At 41.6% G+C, this 19,834-nt stretch overlaps 1 protein-coding gene across 1 annotated transcript in view; it reads left to right on the forward strand.

The window, feature by feature from the left end:
• COL6A5 (collagen type VI alpha 5 chain) overlaps positions 1-19,834 on the forward strand; it is a 149,299-nt gene that overhangs the window by 80,985 nt on the left and 48,480 nt on the right. The window contains exons 16-31 of the mRNA XM_059162583.1: positions 13-57; positions 147-200; positions 2,077-2,139; positions 3,052-3,117; positions 3,572-3,625; positions 7,644-7,679; positions 8,165-8,227; positions 9,719-9,781; positions 10,835-10,897; positions 12,454-12,516; positions 13,980-14,030; positions 14,151-14,186; positions 15,585-15,647; positions 16,975-17,037; positions 19,428-19,463; positions 19,582-19,618. Coding sequence (XP_059018566.1) covers positions 13-57; positions 147-200; positions 2,077-2,139; positions 3,052-3,117; positions 3,572-3,625; positions 7,644-7,679; positions 8,165-8,227; positions 9,719-9,781; positions 10,835-10,897; positions 12,454-12,516; positions 13,980-14,030; positions 14,151-14,186; positions 15,585-15,647; positions 16,975-17,037; positions 19,428-19,463; positions 19,582-19,618 — 856 coding nt within the window. The remainder of the gene's footprint in view (positions 1-12; positions 58-146; positions 201-2,076; positions 2,140-3,051; positions 3,118-3,571; positions 3,626-7,643; positions 7,680-8,164; positions 8,228-9,718; positions 9,782-10,834; positions 10,898-12,453; positions 12,517-13,979; positions 14,031-14,150; positions 14,187-15,584; positions 15,648-16,974; positions 17,038-19,427; positions 19,464-19,581; positions 19,619-19,834) is intronic.

Genomic DNA, 19,834 nt, shown 5'->3' on the forward strand with positions numbered 1-19,834 from the left:
GTTGTCCCTCAGGGAGAACAAGGAGAGGATGGGGTTGCCGGACTGGATGGGGAAGAGGTAAGCCATTTTTCAGGTATCATAACATGGTCAGGAGGTTGATGTATTTCTCTTTAAATGGGAATTTTGTTTTCCTTGAATTCCTTTAGGGTTTTCGTGGATTTCCTGGGGAAAAAGGAGAAAAAGGTGATCCAGGATCTCAGGTAACACTTTCGATACATCAAAGAAGGAGAATTTGGCAACAGGGACAGTCTTAACTGATGTGTGCCAGTGCTTCCTAGGGAGAAGTGTGACAGCTGACCTGACCATGCAGTGAAGTCCTGTTACTACTGAGTAGATGCTACATCCCCATTTGGGAATTTTCAGAAATTCCAGAGAGAGGGAGTCAAGGCATACAAGGTTCTTCTGTGGGCATGTTCCTCAGAAATCTGAAAACGAATGTTTTTGCCTGTCAGTGGCTTCCATGTTCTCTTTATTGTACCAGGGGAAAAAAAGAAAACAACATAAAAGGCAAGAGAAAAATACAGAATTATTTTGATGACCTCTCTGTAGCAAATCACAGTGAAATTTTTTTTTATTTTAAATTCAATTCGATCTTTATTAACTTGTGCCTACCTGGTTCCAAACAGCTGTTTTTTTGTTCTGATCCATTTATTCATCCAATATTTTTGAATACCTGGCATGTGCCAAGCACTGGGTTATGTGCTGAAGATTCAGAGATGAACCACACTTCCTTGTCTTCAAGGATCCTGGGACATTAGAAGACTGACATATTAATAGCCAAAGACAGTGCAAAATATGTTTGAGGCCATGTTGGCCCAGAGAAGGCACCTAACGCAGCAGAGTAGGGAGGAAGTCCAGGAAGTCTTCCTAGAGGAAATGATCCCTGAGCTGAAGATGAGAGGCATTAGCAAGACATGGAAGAAAGGCATTCCAGACAGAGGGAACAGCATACGCAAAGACATGGAGGCTTGGGGGTACTGCAAGTTGAGCATCAGAGTACAGGTAGATGGAGGTGAGGTTCTAGAGGTAGTGGGAAGAGATTGGGAAGGCACTGGTAGGCCATGTGGAGGACTTGGGCTTTTAACCATTAAGCAATCAGGTGTCTTTGAAAGATTTTAAGTACAGGGACCACACATGAATTTGCCTATTAGAACTATTACTTGGCAGCGGTGTGGAGGATGTGTCAGAGATGACATAGATACAAGGCATAGATGAGAGAATCTGGAATAATCAAGGTGAGAAGTGATGAAGCCTTCAAGTAAAGCAACGTCAACGAGAACAGACAGAAGACATATTAAGGACATAGCAGGGCCTGGGCTGGAATGAGCAGCTAGAGTGCAGGATTTAAGAAAGTACTCCTTCTCAGAGATATGCAAAGTGTGAGTGTCTCCCTAAATTTTGCATCCTAGGTGACTTGCTTCTCTCACCCCAGTTCTGTCTCCAGGACATAAGATCTCTAGATCTAGGTGACCAGAAAAGCAGGAAATGAGGAGTCAGTCAAAATGCCTTCAAGTGCCCTGGTTTGGCGAAACTGAGTTGGGAACACTTGAGTTTGAGGTGACATGTGGAATACTCCTGTGAAGGTTTCCAGTGGGCAATTTAATTATAAACATCAAAAGTTTCTAGACTGGCTTCGATGTCCAATGTAATTCTCACTCCCAATACCTGACAATTTAAATTCAAATTAGTGACTGTAAAAAATTCTGTTCTTCATTTGTCCCAGCCACATTTCATGTGCTCAGTAGCCACATGTGGCTAGGGGCTACCATATTAGACAATGCAAATATGGAGCATTTCTATTACTGCAGAAAAGTTCTGTCAGATGGTGCTATGCTAGATCATGAGAAATTTCCCATTGCTCAGCCTCCCTATGGATAATCCTGACCATAGGCTTAAAACTGCACTGAGTGCTGCCTAAGAAGTTTGAGGAAACTGACTGGGAGAGAGGAACATGGATCATTTTGTCCGATTAATTTTCTTGCCTCCAAAACACACATTTGACATTTTAACACCATTATAAAACCCTCATACAAGCTAACTCAGAAGCTCATATTCTTTTTTTTTTTTTTTAATCAGGGCAGCCCGGGTTCCAGAGGTCCCCCTGGGGAATATGGGGAGAAGGGCTTCCCAGGAGATTCTGTAAGTTACTTGGGTCTAGTTGGCTCTGAATTGCGTAGTTGCTCCAAATTCCTCTCTCCTTTTCCTTGTGTCTCCTGCTAAGCTGTAGATGAAGGCTTGTCTTGGGATTTGGAGTAGTAGCTGTTGACTGAGAAGTAACTGCTATGGAAAAAAATCTGTGTGCATCTGACCTTGGCTGATTATATTGGAAATTTGGAACTGGGAACTAAAGTTCCATCCTAATTATCCTTAATGTTACATTGAGACTTTCAAGTTCATTTTGGGGAGAAATTTTCACAATGTTACTTATTGGGCTTCTAATCTTACAGATTCCCTATTTGCAGACTTGATCAGAAAGGAATCTTATTGCAGCGCTAAGGAAGTAGTGTAAGCATGTTTTGACTAGTGCGTCAGTGACGGTGCCAATACAGAGAAGAGAAAATCATCATGGTTTCATCAGACAGTCATTAGCAAACACTCTTAACACTTCATTTGTCACCAAACCCTCTTCATTCAAACTTAGGGAAATATTTTCATTTAAAAAAAAAAATCTATGAATTTCAAATATGGAGAATTTTCTCTCACTTTTTCTCAGTTAACCCAAATTAACACAAGATAAAACCAGAGGAGGAGACAAACCATAAAAGACTCTTAATCTCAGGAAATAAACTGAGGGTTGCTGGAGGGGAGAAGGATAGGAGGGGTAGGGTGGCTGAGTGATGCACACTGGGGAGGGTATGTGCTATGGTGAGTGCTGTGAATTGAGTAAGACTGATGAAACACCGACCTGTACCCCTGGGGCAAATAATACATTCTATGTTAATAATTTAAAAAAAAACAAATTAGCTTTCTATTTTAAAATTATACCATGGTATGTGAAAAAAAAAAGTTAATATTTCTTGGTTCTAAAATCCTTTTTAAATCTTCCTCCAGGGTGATCCAGGACAAAACAGTAACATCAAGGGACAAAAGGGCTCCAAAGGAGAACAAGGAAGACAAGTAATTGGATCCATTTTACATACATAGCATCTATAGATCTATTTATATATGTATGAATAACTCATTCTGTGACTGAGCTGAGACTTTCATAAAGTCTAAATTAATTACTTAGTAAAATATGTATGTCTTCTATAATTGAATAACAACCCTAAGTTCAGATTTCAAAGAGCCTTATTTCCTAAAACAAGACACATCTGTAGTGGGTTATAGTTCCACGGGTAAAATTATTAAGTTTCTGGCAGGTGATATTATACAGGGAAACTGATAGTTAGCAGTGCACGTTGCTATGCCATTTTCCTCTTTAACAGATACAGACCCAGTAGTGTTAATATGCAGACAGGTTCTAGCATGACACATTTGTTCTACTGTTTTAATAGTGCATGAAGTTTTTATGCTGATGTAGTTATTCAGAATCTTATCCCTTACAACCTTGGGGAAACAATTATATTTCTAGGGTAGAACTGGACAGAAAGGAACACCAGGCAGTCCTAATTCCAGAGGAAATAGGGTAAGTATGTTCTACGAACATTTATTTTCCCTCCTTTTCACCCAAAGGCGCCACAGAGGCATTCACAATATTTGCCAGTGCAGAGTTGGCTGGCCCAGGGCTGATACATCGGTGCTATTGTCATCTGGGGCCAGATGATATACGGGGCTATGATGTGCTTTTATAAGATGTGTCAGAGCAACGCTGTTTTCTACCCACTAGATGTCAGTAGCTCACACCCCCCCCAAGTTGTGAGAGAGAAAATGTCTACAGATTTTGCCAGATGTCTGGGATGAGGGTAGTGGTGAGGGCAGAGGACAAAATCACTCCTTGTTGAGAACTTCTGTGACAATCTGCCTTCCTCTTTCCGCCTTCCAGAAGCTTCAGAATACCTTTGGAGACAGTCGGTGCCTCTAACACGAAAGCCCTCCTCCAGTAGCTTAGCATCTTTGAGCTTCTCTAAGAATATGAATTGGATAAACATACTCTCTTTCTCTTCAAGTGTTGCCAATGGGAAAGAAAAGTCACTGATAAATTATTCCTGAAAAACACTGGTGACTAGGGCCAAGCCTGTGGCAACCTCTAGATTCTAGGACAACTTTGTAGCATCTCATGTGATACCAAGCCTAAAACAGGGATTTCCCCTTCTTTTTTAAGAACAAACAAGAAATCACTTTTTTTATGGACTACTGAAGTGAGAGGTGACATTTCCAATGTGTTAGAAAACCTTTTATTGGGCACCTCGGTGGCTCAGTCACTTAAGCGTCTGCCTTCAGCTCAGGTGGTGATCCTGGTGTCCTGGGATCGAGTCAGGGGTCCGGCTCCAGGTTCTGTGGAGAGCCAGCTCCTCCCGTGACCTCTGCACCTCCCCCCACCCTCTGTCTCTCATGAATAAATAAATAAAATCTTAAAAGAATGAAACCCTTTTATCCTGCACTCAGAATGGAGAGTATGAAAAGACAATAATGTACAGCACCCTAGATCTATTTGACCCTAAGCTTTGTTCAAGAGGGAACCGAAAATAGTTGGCTTCTTTTTCTATTACAGACTTGGAGTCTTATCACCTTGAAGGCTGTGGCTGATTGCCTTTCTCTCTGGAATAGATAGTGGAGGAATGTGTTTTAATTCCTTTTGCCTTTGTTTATCTTGAATCATAGTTCTTAGGGATAAGATCTAGTCAGATGGCTTAGGCTTCTTGATGCTTCTGGTAAAAATTCTCTGGGACTCTGCCTGTCTTCTCCATATGCAAGAATTAAAATTAACCAGAGGAAGCAGCAGAGCAGCAAGATACACTACATGAGATAAATTTTAAAGATACGTACGGATTTTTGTTGGTTTAAGAGAAAATACTCTTAGTTTGAGATAGCTTTGTAACTGTCACCATCATTCAGGCACCTTTTAAAAAGAGATACTGGAGTGGGGTTGGGGGGTTTACTACTTGGACAAACCAGCCAATGACTTGAAGTCACTTCAGAGACAGGAGGCTCTCAGCATCCCTCTCCTATCTTCACCGGCTTCCGCACCAAGCTCCTACCTTTGCAATCACTTTTCTTCTGAACTCTTCCCCCAGCTCTCCAGTGAAGGCCAGAGTTCTCTGTGAGGGTCAGAGGATCTTGAGTAGATAGATTTGGAGAACACAAGCAAGCGTGTAGGACACTGCCTCCTCTGTGATAGAAGACCCTTACGCGGGTTAGTTGTGCCAGCTGTTGCCAAAACAGTGGACTGATGTACTGAGAACCAGACGACTTGAAACGACAACATTACAGGCCCCTTGTTTTTGGCCTGCCACACACAAAAGCTTATAAATAGTAGTACTTCTAGCATTTATTCTGTACCGGGTCCTGATCAGATCACTTTCAAATATTAAATCTTCCTAAAAAACCTACTAGATAGATACTGTTATTATATCCATTTTATAGAAGAGAATAATCAAGAACCCTTGAGCAGCTTGCCCAAGACCAGGATAAGTAGCAAGTAGCAGAACTGGGGTTTGAACCCAGACCATCTCACTCCAGAGTTCAGGGTCCTAAACCCCTGGCTAAGGTGTATTGCACAGTTATTCTGCACCGCACAGGCTTTAAAGGGCAGTGTTGAGCTCAAGAGTGCCGGACTTCTAAAGACACATCCCTAACCACTGTGCAATATTGTCTGTATGCAGAATAAATGCTCTTTTACCCTTTTTAAAAAAAATTTCTTTTCAGAGTAACAGTATTCATTGTTTTTGTACCACACCCAGTGCTCCATGCAGTACATGCCCTCCTTAATACCCACCACCAGGCTCCCCCAACCTCCCCCCACCCCCGCCCCTTCAAAACCCTCAGGTTTGTTTTTCAGAGTCCATAGTCTCTCATGGTTCACCTCCCCTTCCAATTTCCCTCAACTCCCTTCTCCTCTCCATCTCCCCATGTCCTCCATGTTATTTGTTATGCTCCACAAATAAGTGAAACCATATGATAATTGACTCTCTCTGCTTGACCTATTTCACTCAGCATAATCTCTTCCAGTCCCGTCCATGTTGCTATAATGGACGAAGGGATAAGGAAGATGTGGTCCATATACACTATGGAGTATTATGCCTCTTTTACCCTTTTTAATGGAGTTATGACATCACAGGGTAACAGTGGCCTCAACTGCCTTTTGCTAGTTCTTCTCTGCTTTCGTATGTCAAGAGCTTTATTACATACATCAAGGTACAAAGAGCTGACAAGGTACAATGGGTAACTTCTCCCAAAGTGCATTTGCATTTTGATAGGAGAGTCCCTGAGTGGGGGAAGCAGAACCCCAGTGGAAGAATTCCAATCATCAGCCGACCTGGTAGAGATGATACTTGGTTAGGAAGTTCATTCAAAGGAACTCCAGAAGGTAGGCAGTTGAAAGAAAACCGATTCTCAAATGATTTCCATGGCTACCTTTCTGAATGCATGAATAGAATTTTTAAATTTATTTTATTATTATTATTATCATTGATTTTTTTTAATTTAAATTCAATTAGCCAACATATAGTAAATCATTAGTTTCAGGTGTAGTGTTCAATAGTTCATAGACTTTTTTAAAAGTCTTTAGGAGGACACATGATGTAATGAGCACTGGGTGTTATATAAGATGGGTGAATAACTGACCTCTATCTCTGAAACTAATAATCCATTATATGTTAATTAGTTGAATTTAAATAAAAATTTTAAAAGATGAAGTCTTTGTCTTGTACCTAAAGTAGTCATAGTTAGTTGCTTATCACAAATTGATGGTTGAGATGCTCCACAGCTTGCTCAAAGGAGCAGAGGTGAGGAGGCCGTGAAGGAACAGATTTTATTGTTGCTGTTTAGGGGGAAAGAAGTTAGGATCTAGGGTCTGAATCATCTGCGTTGATCACTCGCTGGAAAGGACAGGGTGTGGCAAAGGAGCCACTAGAGAGCCTGAGCTGGCAACGTTGGAGCTCGCTTCTGGTTAAGTGCAGATTTCCCAGCGTCAGAGATCAGCCCCTTTCTCAGGTGAGTGTGGCAGTGCCATTGAACCGCCATGTAGTTGAGCAGACCCTCAGCCGTTTCCTTCTTGCAGAATTCCATGAAAACAGACCTCAGTGGGCCCATGAGAAGCGTTGAATGTAACAATTTCTATTCTCCCCTGAGATACATGCAGGGCCTCGGACAGAGGGATGGACAGGATACAGCTTATCCTCACGTAGGAAGCCTCTGATTAGCAGACAGTACTTTGTGGGATTTGTTGAAGAGGGGAAGATAGAAGACAGCTTCTTCAGAATGATTTGATTCTCTAAACAGCTTCCTGAATAATTGTCAGAGGCAGTTAGATGAGCTGGATCTGTAATGACTTTCAGATTGGTTTTCAATCAATCCCCCAAATGTTAGTCTATAATGAAGTGCCCAGTGTGAAAACTTGTCTTTGGGAAGTGCCTCAGGGAAGCCACTTCTGTGAGCTACTCATTACTTATGTCTGTCAGGGAATCAAACAGGCTGGTCTGCCTCTAAAGCATGCTCCATCTGGATACATACACAACACTAACACTTTGCCTTTTCTGTTCCAGGGAAGGGAAGGCCAACGGGGGCCCCCAGGTGCCTCGGTAAGTACCCTTTACCTCCTGCCCTCCGTGGTAGACAGTTCAAGGAGGTTCCTCATATGCAGATGGCCCTGGGAATGAATGAGCATTTGACAAGGACATTGTAGGAAGTGCAGAGCGTGGGACATGGCCCCACCAATGGAGGGAAACACTAGTTCAGCTGCCAGAAACTGGACAGGCCTGGCCTAAGGCAGAACCCTCTTCACAGACACCTCCTAGACCAGAAGACCTGCTGTCTGTTTGCCTGCTTTTCACCCACACTGCAGATCGACTGCACAAGGGCGCCATTCTTTACTAGAATCAGAAAAGATCTTGTGTTCATTTTTTAGTATGGGAAAGAGTAAAATCCTAGGCCAAGTAAGGGGTGAGCCAAGATTCAGTCACAATAGTACCCATGTACTATATATTATAGTACTAGATAGTATAAAGAGAGAATGTATATGGAAACTGTATGGAAAAAGTGTTAACACTGAAAAATTGTTCACCAGGGCGAGCCGGGAAATCGTGGACCTCAAGGCCTTCCGGGAACCAACGGATTACAAGGCCCACAGGTGTGTTCAAGAATTTCCTAAATATTGATAAATAATGCTGGGTTATCCTGATGGGAAGAGGGTTGGTAGTTCTGTATAAAAATAAATAACTGAGAAATGTTGACTCTGCTCCCGCCTTCTTCCATGGACCATGTTTCTGGAATTCAACATTTCCCATCATGGGAGAGTGATTTTGTTCCATCGAACCTGCTCCTATTTTGAACGGAGAAAATGGATGCTCTTGCGTTCAACACTGTTGTTATCAGCTTGTTAGTAATAATGAATTATTAAGACCTTAGTATTATATTAGTAATGAATATCAGAATCAACAAATTGGTTTTCCTTAAGGGAAGGCCTGCACACAGATCCCATGAAGGAAAGTTAGGAATTGGAAACTATTATTTAACTCATCTAAAGCTAATTCACACAGGGTGAGTGTCCTTTTAGAATATTAATGATAGACCTTTACATGAGCCATTTTTTCTTGGCGATATCATTACTGATATGAGCACTGGAGTCTGGACATCTCTGTCTTCCTTCCATGTTGGAAAGATGCTTGGGCTCATCCCTAGGTAATGGCCTTGGAAACAGGAGTATTCAGTTACCTTATGGGTCCCACTTTAAGCCAGAACTTGCCTGGAAGGTGTGCATAGATCTGAGGCCTTCTCAAAAGTTCATTTTTCTTTTAGGAGGTTTCATATGATTCACATTAAGGCAGAATTTGGTATTCTCTTGAGGGTTCTGGGGTTCCTAAACCAAGCCACCAGTTAGAAAATCCTTTAGGTTAAGTAACCATGGGATCAGTCCTGATCTATCCCCAGGCCTTGTAGGGAGAGAGGTGACATTACCTCAGCTACTCCAGGGTCCCTTTGATACTTAGGGAGTGAACCACATCTAGTCCAGTGGGTGCAAACCACCATTTGCACTGGGCAGCTGGGGCCATTTTATAGCTGGCACTTTGGGGAGGGCACAGTTGACCAGCACCTCTAGTTTTTTCTTCTGTGTGAGAGATCTAGACATGAATTCTGTGGTAAATATAGTATGTACACATGTATTTGATGGCAAATGAAGTTGAAAATGTATTTACGTTCCTCTGCTAAATGTCCTTTTGTGGGAACTTGAAACAACTTTGTTCTCTATTTTACAAATCGATGGTGAGCGCTCTGGCCCAGGTAACCTGCCCCAGCAAAGAATCCATATAACTGTTGTTTACCTCTTACTTCCTTCTTCTGAGGGTTTTATTTCTCCCTTTGGTTTCTTTCCATGTCTCCCTGTCAGAGTGGGATGACAGTCTTGGACCCAGGCAGAGATTCCTTGATAAGTTCTGTACCACTAAGTCTGGTCCTCCCTTCCATTCCTATTGTAAGATATGCTTAAACTCAGAATTAAAAGGTTACTTGAAGGGTTGGAACAGTGCCTTTCTGTGGATGTTTCAAAAGTACATTTCCTCTGCTTCATTATACCATGTTTCATTTATTTATTTATTTATTTATTTATTTATGACCACCGAAGGGGTTGGATGGAATTCCTGGCAGAAAAGGAGAGAAGGGAAGCGAGGGGCATAAAGGACCACAGGTGAGTGACCCAGGAACCGTAGAGTCAGTGGCCTCCAGCAACACCATTTCTTCCTTCTTCAAAAACATCATCTTCTGTAGTTTATTTTATATTATGTATATATGGGGTATTTTATTTTTCAATTAACTTGGGACAGACTTGGGACAAAAAACTGGGGACAGACTCTTAGCACAACTCCGATTCCTTGCACGTCTCTTAAGCCCTCCTCTTTCTCCTGCCACTGGGGTTCTACTGCGAAGGTACAGACCCACTGCGTCAGCCTGAAGAAAGCATTTGCAAGAAGACAAATTGTGTGGACTTGTGAACATTTCGAAACCCAGTACACTATTCTGGTTTTTCTAAATTTTAAAAATCGATCTGTGCCGCGCGTTTCTCCATTGATTGTAGATATTTGAAATTTACTCTACAAAGATCCCTCGCTACCCAAATTGATTTGATTTCTCAGTTCAGCTTTGAATTCACCCTCTCAATCTATTTGGCCCTGAGTTTCTGACAGTGAGTAATGACAGTTGGGATGGTGAGGGATTCCTATGAAAAATGTTTTGGAACTGCTCAGTTCTTCAGCTCCAATAGTGGGAGCTCAGAAGGCTAGGAATATGTGTGTTTGCCTAGTTACTGTCCTAGCATGTTTGTGGAAGACACTTTCGTCCATTTGCAGATTGGGACTGAAACACATTCTTCTTTGGATGTGTGCATGGCACAGTGCACGCAAATGACAATATCTCGTCCTCACACAATCAGTACATTACAACAAGTCTGCTGCACTTAGAACTAACATTTGTCATGTCAAGGGCACCTTTTCTGTTTTTCACTAAGGCCCCATATGGACCAGCGGTATCCCCGCAGAGGAAGACTTGTGGTCCTCTACACAGCAGCATACCCTGAGTCACCTGCTTTGCGGCAGATTGTCTCTCCCTGCTGGGCGGGCTGGGTCTCTTGTTAAGGAGGCATCAAGGAGCTGCTGGAAATGACATGAAGAAAAGCAAAACTAATCTAATGGGTTTTCTAAGAATTGCTACAGGGCCAACATATGTGTCTCACAATTTCATTCAGGGCTCTTCCGGGCCAGTGGGAGCTAAAGGGAACATCGGAAGTCCTGGGCCTTCTGGGAAAAAAGTAAGTGTTATCTCTTTAAGATGTGAAATACTGAGAAAAAAAAGTACCTCCCTTCTTTTCTGGATTTCCATTTTAATTCCTCACATGATCCAGGCCCCATCAACCACCCACTGGCTTTCTGCTGATACATTCTTTAGCTTCCATTGAGCAAAGAATTTCTAACTGCTTATCTCTTCCCGTTTCACTAGAGAGACACAGTGATCTCATACATCATGAAACAACTCTGAAAAACTCTCCTCACCTCCTTGGTGTCCTGAATGCATGAGTGTGTGTGATGACGGAGTCCAGCAGGGGGCTGAGGGGTGTCCAGACTCAAATCTGTCTGTGCGTACGGTTCTCTAACTCACCCATCTCTGATGTGGCTCTGTGGGAGACTGTCAGACTGCAGACTGTAGGCCCATTTAGAAGCCCATTCCCCTGTTTCAGACCTCTCAATTGGCTCCCTGCTCTGGGGCCAACTTCTTGGGCCTGGCACCTGGGTGGTCACAGTAGGGGCCAAGCTCAGAAGGGCCCCAGGCTTGGTTTAATGCTGTGCTGTCACCATCTTGGAAGTCTCCGTATTTGAGGATGGGGCCTATGATTTTGTTGTGCACTGAGCCCCATAAATTATGCAGCCTGTCTTAACCTCCGTGTGGCTCTTTGGAGAATCCAAACTCTAATGTAGTTTAGAAGGCCCTTGGAAGGGGAGGTGAACCATGAGAGACTATGGACTCTGAAAAACAATCTGAGGGTTTTGAAGGGGCAGGGGGTGGGAGGTTGGGGTACCAGGTGGTGGGTATTGGAGAGGACACGGATTGCATGGAGCACTGGGTGTGGTGCAAAAACAATGAATACTGTTACGCTGAAAATAAATTTAAAAAATTAAAAAATAAATAAAACTATGATAAACATCTTAAAAAAAAAAAAAGAAGGCCCTCTGACGCTGTTTAGTTCTGAGGTTTCAGAGCTCTTCTCCCTCCTGCCTGCCTGCCCAGGCTTCTCATCAATGGCTTCCCTCCACCCAGACCATCCTCTCTCCTCCCGAATCCTTCTTCTGGCTTACCTAACTCAGCTTTCAAGCCCCATGCCCCTGCTCCTTCCCTTCAGCCAGCCCTCTTCCCTGGCCCCACCAAACCCAATTCAGAGGCCCTTCTTCTTGGCTGCCACGGGCCCCTGAGTTTATAGCTGCCTGTCTAATCATCTCTCTTCCCAACCACACTATTGTTGGCGAGGGCAGGACCACATCTATCTTGTTCGACAGTTTATTTTCCAGGAGAGTAAATACGTGTTGGATGGGCAAACACATCAGCCAATGAATCGACTTGCCCTGGAGTAGATCTTCCACGCTTTGCCTCCTCCTTCCGTCCTTGTATCACATGGGGAAAGCAGTGCTTGCACACGGCCTTGGGCTGTGCTGCTGTTTCCTACTCTCCACTGGACACATTGTCACTGGTTTCCTACACCCCATCTCCTTGTTGAACCCTCCCTGAGAGGCTCGAGTCTCCCTTCGCAACTTCCTGTGGTAGCAGCTGGGTTTGATTTTACTGATCTGAAGCTCTTCTTGTCTCACTCACTAGGGAGAACCTGGAATTCTTGGAGATCCAGGGCCAATGGGGCAAGTCGGACAGAGAGGAAGACAGGTATGACATTTAGGACCCTTACCTTTCCACTACTCCAAGTGCTCAGTTCTGTGGTAAAGACAAGGGGACTGATGCCATCAGCCTAAGCACCTGGGGTATTGAAAGATATTTTAGGGCCTCCTGGGAAGATGCAGGGGACATACTCCCAACCTCTGCAGCTCTCATTCTATAGCTAGTCTGTCTGTTAAAGCAAGGGGAAACAGCTAGAGGGAAAAGGGGCACACAGAGAGGATAATGGGTAAGTCACAGCCGGACATTTCAATATTTTCACAACCGATACAGCCATATAGATGCATGGCTACCCACGTCTCTCCCTGTCTTGCAAAACTCTAGGGCAACAACAAGAAGAGGGGAGTAGAGCCCAAGAATGAACCAGTTGTTCTAGTAGCTCTGGACATACCAGCGTCTCTGTCCAATATAGGAGCAGCCAATATAGGAGCAGCCAATATAGGAGACATTTTTTCCTTTCTTTTCGAAAATGATGTTTATTATAAATGTTACATGTAGAAACTGTAGAAAATTTACCAAGCATAAGAGATGGTAAATAGGGAAGAAAAATTACCCATCATCTCACTATTTTGAAATATATATTAACATCCTAGAGATAACCCCCCAAATTGCTCAATTTTCCCCTCATACCAATATATCATGAGCATATTTCCATGTCATTACATTACTTTTAATAGCTTCAAAATATTCCACTGAATGTATATACCTTAGTTCATTTGGCCAATCTCTTGCTATTAAATACCTGACTTGTTTTCATTTTTTACTGTCATAAACAGCACAGCAATGAACATTCTTGTATCTAACTAAATTTGGGGGCAAAAATCATAATTTCTATGTAGAAATTTCTAGAAGTAGCATAACTGGTTCAAAGAATATATGCCTATTTAAGTGAGGCTTTGAACTCTTTCTCACAGTGGCCTCAGGAATATTCAAATGATATACGCCCTCATGTGTTATGTAGGAGAATGCATGCTTCAGGGCACCCACACCCACAGTGGGTTTTGTCATTTTCTTTTTTTGATCTTTACCAATTTTGTTAACGAAAAATAGCATCTCCTTACTGTTTCAGATTGCATTTCTTTGGTTACTGGTGAGGAGGACAGTTTTTCATATGTTTATCAGCCGTTAGCAATTTTGCTTTGGGGAAATCCCTCAGCCATGTCCTTCCTTTCAATCAGCTCCTAATATTCCAGGCAAGTAAATGTCACTGACTCCCTTGGTCCTGACCGGTCTTCCCTCTGTTTCCTACAATGTTTGCAGAGCGGAGCTGGCCAAAGTACCAGGGCACATAACAAGAAGTGAGGAAAAGCCAGCAATGCTCATGTACCCAGAGCACAAGATCACTGATAAGGCCCCCTCTACCTGCAAGTCCCTAGTGCTTATCTCCTGCTACCAGTATAGATTGCAATTAAATTTCACTTTTGAGAGAGTAAAATGAACTGGTATGTTCACAGGGGGATTACGGCATCCCAGGCTATGGTCAAATGGGACGAAAAGGAGTAAAGGTAAATATGGAAAGTAATTATTTCTTTAACTGATGAAACAAACCTAAATAATATAAGAAGAAATGATCGTACTACAGGAGTGGCCTGTTGATCCATTATGTTCTCTTCTGCGAATTGTAGGGCCCAAGAGGATTCCCTGGAGATATGGGTCAAAAGGTACTGTGCACATGACCTTGTTTTGAAACTACCATGATCTTAACTTTCTACTTGAGAATTAAGGTTAAAAAAAAAAAAAAAAAAACCAAAAAGCAAAAAAGCAGGACAGTTGTTTTTCCAGGGCTTCATGAATAAAGGATGATACTTAACTCCTATGGATCTTTAAACTGGAAAAGACTCTCCTGTCCTTCATTGTCTGATGTCCCTGGTCTTGAAACTCTACCTCTAGACCTGCTCTCAAGTCTAGTCCTTCTGTCCTCTTGATTTCTCTGCCTGGAGAAACTCATTTCAAACTCTTGGCTTCAGCTATTGCTGTTTGTTCTTTGTCATTGTGGCCTTTGCTTCCCATTGCCTGGAAGGTGGCAACATTCTTCTCATGGTCTCTATTTCCACCTTCTCCCTGCTTCAGTTAGTCCCAAACACTGCTCTCACTTGGTGTCTTCCCCAGTGTGACATATACATGTTCCTCTCCTGAACAGTTTCCAGAATTCCTCATTGCCTCCCAGATTGAACTCTAGGACAAATCTGGAGAGGACAGAACCTCTGCGTTCTGTCACCAGGCACACCTTCCATTTCCATCTGAGCAGCTCCTGTTATGTTGTTCTTATACACTGGAATTCTGGATTGAGATAGATAGATTGATTTCTTTCTTTCAAGTGTCCTGTTCAGAAGAGTGTCTCCCAATAGTTGGTCCTCAAATTAAAATACAAAATATTGATTACAAGAAATTGAAGTCCAATCAAATCAAATCAACTACAGAAAAGCAGCCAGTTTTTGAATCTTCTTAAAAGTGCTTTGAATGGTTGAAGTGCCAGAAGAAATTCTTTCCTTAACTAGAGAAGAGTGCAAGAGAGAAGTATATAAATAAGTGTTAGGACAAGAGTTCTCTTTGTAGAAGACCAATTTTCTAATTTACTGATAAAAGGAGAAAGTTAGCATATTTCAGTTTAGGGATAAACATGAAATTAGTTTTTTGATAAATAGGTACTAAAATTCATTTCCTACCAAGGTCAGAGTAAATTTTTTTTTAACCTTCAGCTTTTTCAGAAATGATTCAAGAATTTAGGAAGTAATTAATTATTTAGTGTTTTCTATAGTTAATACTCCATATGTTTTCCTGGATTTTCAAGCATTTTTTCCTTTAGATGTTTTAAAAAATGATTGGGTAGACATTGCCTTGATAATTATTGCATAAATATTTGTATTCTTAGAAAATTAAAAATAGTTTGGAGAATAATTAAGTTTATCAATGACTGAGTTCCAAGCAACAGGAGAAGGTGACATTTAATGTTTAAGATACAGTATAGTTATAAGGTCAATTAAGTATTAGAGAGAATTACTTTTATTCTTTAATAGCAAATATTTTAATATATTGATTCCATATATCTGAATCTTTAGGGTGCTGTCGGTGATCGTGGAATTCCTGGGGGCCCTGGACCCAAAGGATTTAGGGGATTAACAGTAAGTGGCTTATAATTCCAGAAATAATAAATGTTTCTTTGGAAGACCCTGGCTTTTATGTGTAATAATAAATGTGGATTATTGATCTAACCCAGGGGCATCTGAAATGCCATTCCCAGGCTGTGTGACCTTTACCACACCTTTTCAGAGTCTCTATTTCTGTAACATGAGACTTGAACTTGACACCAAAGATCACTTTCAGCTCTAAAATTCTATGGTTCCATGAATCTGAACTATTTTAAAGATTTATAGATTGATAACTGGCTGTTCCAAGAAATGTCAGTGCCTTCCAATATTTTCTTATAAATTTTTTTAAAGATTTTTATTTATTTATTTGACAGAGAGAAATAAGGCATATATTAAAGTCCAGAATATTAACCCTGAGCAGAAATGCAGCTGACATCTTCCCACTGTGTCCCTCAGAGTTTTCTGACAATTCTACCACCCATGACCAAGGTCATCTCAGGCATTCATTTTAAAGAAGGCTGTTGAGATCTTCTAATTAGCCAAGTGTAGAGTAAAATATTACAGATTTTTTAAAAAACAAAATGCTGAGACAAGCATCTTTTTACTTTGAAGCGGGAGTGTAATATCAGTGATCATTATCAGCATGAAAGAGATGCAATTCAACAGATATTTTCTGGATAAATTTCATTAGCGTCCATATCCATCACCTTGAAGTATGGGAGTGACACAGCCCACCCGTGTCCTCTTATGTATGTGGAGAATTATTTTTTGTATTGGATCCTTTGCAGATAGGAAATTTTTAATTAGATCTCTGTGTGCTCTAGTATATTTGCTTTTTTTTTTTTTTAGCACCAATTCTAGTTTATGACTAATTCAGATCAATTGCACAGCCAGTGCCAGAGCAAAGTATATCACTAAATGGAGAGGCTAAGAGGAAAAGGGAGGTTTTACAATGGTTAAGAATGGCTATTTACATTATAAGTAAGGAATTTACTTGACTTGAATTAATAGTTGCTTTCTTTAAAGACATTTTTTTTTTTTTTTTTTTTTTTTTGGGAAGGGATGCTTGGGTGGCTCAGTAGGTTAAGTGTCTGACTCCTGATTTCATTCATAATCAGTTCATAATTTCAGCTCATAATCTCAGGTCATGGGTTCAAGCCTCACATCAGGCTTGTGCTCAGCCCTGAGTCTGCTTGAGATTCTCACTCTTCCTCTCCCTTTGCCCCTCCCCCAGATCATGCACTCTCTAAATAAATAAAATCTTTAAAAAAGTGTTTTTGAAGTAGAAAGTATCATTAAAACTGAGGTGGTTTCCATGGATATAAACAGTGTGGAAACTAAAGCATGTTCTTATCTGCAGCTCACTGTAGGCCTGAAAGGTGAACAGGGACCTCCAGGACCCCCGGGCCCTCCTGGACAGAGAGTAAGTACACCGCTAGAACTCAGTAGCCTGTGCTCGTTTTTAGGATGTTCCCCGGAGGGGCACAGTTTTCAAGTCAGAGCACTGGTTCCAGTCCAAGTTCTGCTTCTTCCTAGCTGTGTGCCATTGGGCTGGTCAACCTGCTCTCTCAGTTTTCTTCTAAAATGGGACAACAGATCCTGTCCTACCACCTCAAAGGGTAGGAGTGAGGACCAGATTCTCAAATATGAGCACTCTTTGTGACTGATAAAGTTCAGTGCAAATATTAGCTATTACTGTTATTTTTTTTTTTTACTATAGTTTTAAAGTAGGAATGGGAATATGGAAGGAAGCTCCATAAAGGTCTCCTGGTAAAGTTTAGCATGCAAGACAAGTTGATAGTTTCCCCAGTCACTGCCGTTGCCTCCCCATCTTCAAAATGTAGACTCCAGAGACATCGGGAATTATAACCGCAGCTTCCTACTATGATTCCACTGCAAGAAAAATGTCACCTCTGGGAGCATTCCCCGGCAGAGTCAGGCCCATCTCCCAGTGATGAAACATCCATATCTCTATTTCAGTGCCTCTCCTGTTATCATAATGATTTATTTACACATCTCTATCCCCTGATGAGCATAGTTAGGTAAGAGCTAAAAGTTGCCAGCACCTGGGTTTGTGTAGAGGTGTAGGAAGCATTGTGTATAGAGCAGAGAGATAGTCCATCTTGTTCTGTGCACCCTGAGTGTTTTGTGACTACCTGGAGTTCTTCAACTTGGGACCTTAGAGAGAAAACAAAAGCACGGATATTTTGTGGATGACAATAGAATGAGAGTCAACTGGCTATTAAGGGTTCTCTAATACATCTTTTTTTTCTTTCTTTCATGTTAAAGAGCTGGTGAATATGTAGTCCCCTGGGTGAGACTTAATCTCTGAGCCATGCTGATCTGGTCTGAATTGATTTCCTTTTCAGATTCTGGAGATCTATGTGGGGATCGTGCATCTTCCCAGCCTTGTACTTGGTCCTGCTGGTCCACTAGAGCCTGGTTTCACTGTCTCGGGCTTGCTGCTCTACCAGAATGTGACTTCTCCATCTTGGGTCTGCTGGTCTGCTCAAATTAGATCAGCTTCTTTGTCTTGGGCTCTCAATCCTCAGCCTTTGCTTAAGAACTTGAAGTTCTCTTCTAACTTGGTTCTTTAGGACAGGTGCTCTGGAGCTCTGATCCTCTGTAAGATGTGGGCTGCCTCCTCTATTTATTAGCCCAAAACTGTTCTTCTCTCTGTTTTAAATCAATGCATTCTTTTCTGTCTTCCGCCATAACCTATGAAAGGAAGGATGAGACTCTGCCTCTCTCAATCAGATATGTAATTTCCTGATTCTAGTAGGAAGAATCTGTGCTCCCAGTGGGTACAATTATGGATGCGACAACATTTCTGGATAACACCAGCACCACAGAATGGGCTACCTCAGCATTCAACAGACATGTAACTGTTTATTGAATGGATGGATGGGTGGTTGGATAGAGAGACGGATGACCCAGTTGTCATTTAGAACAGGGGTCTTACACAGACATCCCTGGTTGAGCTTCTGAGGCCAATGAAATTGTACAAATGTGAGCCTGTAATAGCATTTTCTGGAGCCAGCATACTAGCATTCAACAGTTCCCCAAGAGATCTGTGTGCATTGAACATGTTAAGAACTGCTACAAAGAAGAAGCCTGATCCTGAGAAAAGGAAGTAATAAGGGGAGAAAAGTTCAAGCTGTGAAGAAAATATTACCTTTCTTTATTTGTTTATTTATTTACTTATTTATTTTTTAGGAAGCTTCCTTGATTCATTTCAGCCAATTACATGTACTCCTTTGTTTATGACCTCTTAACATTTATGAACTTACTCTTTGTGTAAAGCTCTTCTTTTGTATAATGCCCATTTTGCTACGTAATTATTTCTGGTTCTTTCACAAATGTAGAGGTTGTATGTTACCACCTTGCATTTTAAATTCCTTGATTCATAATACATCTGTACCTATGAATTCTCAACAAATTCCTCTCCCTGTGGCATGCTTTGGGAAGCTTGCGGTTTACATTTCAAGTTTTCTCATGAGAAGTACCTTCTAAGTGTTATATCCTTAGTACAAACATCTTTAAGAAATACTTTTATTTCTTTACTTCTCACCTTGAAAAGCAATTCAGTTCACTCTGGGCAGACATTAGCTTAACTGATCCAATACTGAAACAAAGAAATTTACACTATTGATTTAAGTGGGGAAATAGCACTGTAATCTACCAGTTCTGGAATACTTTAACCATTCTCTGCCAGCTGTATTTTTAAGAATGAGGTATTTTTTCTTTACTCTTGCTTTGTCACTAAAGACTCCAGATCACATCCCAATAACTTGCTCTGTTTTGTTTTCCTAGGGCATGAAAGGCATGGCAGGGAAGCCTGTATATTCCGTATGTATCTTCTTATTCACAAGTGAAAACCTAACCAGTCCACTGACCAATAAATATGGCCACTTATAGGTCCCTGTGCTCATGTTTCTGTTCTCTTTCTCTTTTTTTTTATTTACAGCAATGTGATCTGATCCAGTTCTTGAGGGACCATAGTCGTGAGTATCTGTGTTTCATGGGACAAGGGAGTCTATGGATTGGTGAGGGCACTTAGGATGAGTGTGGTGTGGGTATGCAGAATCAGTAAGCTGAATCCACTGGTGGCATGTGCCCTCTGCAACAGCTTTGTCCTGAGTACTTGCTGTAGGAAGAGCTCACATCAAAGGTGTGACAGGAAGGGGTATAAGTAAAAGCCTTAAGAAGTGTAATTCATA

This window comes from Mustela lutreola, chromosome 2 (assembly GCF_030435805.1).
Source record: "Mustela lutreola isolate mMusLut2 chromosome 2, mMusLut2.pri, whole genome shotgun sequence".
NCBI classification, from domain to species: Eukaryota; Metazoa; Chordata; class Mammalia; order Carnivora; family Mustelidae; genus Mustela; species Mustela lutreola.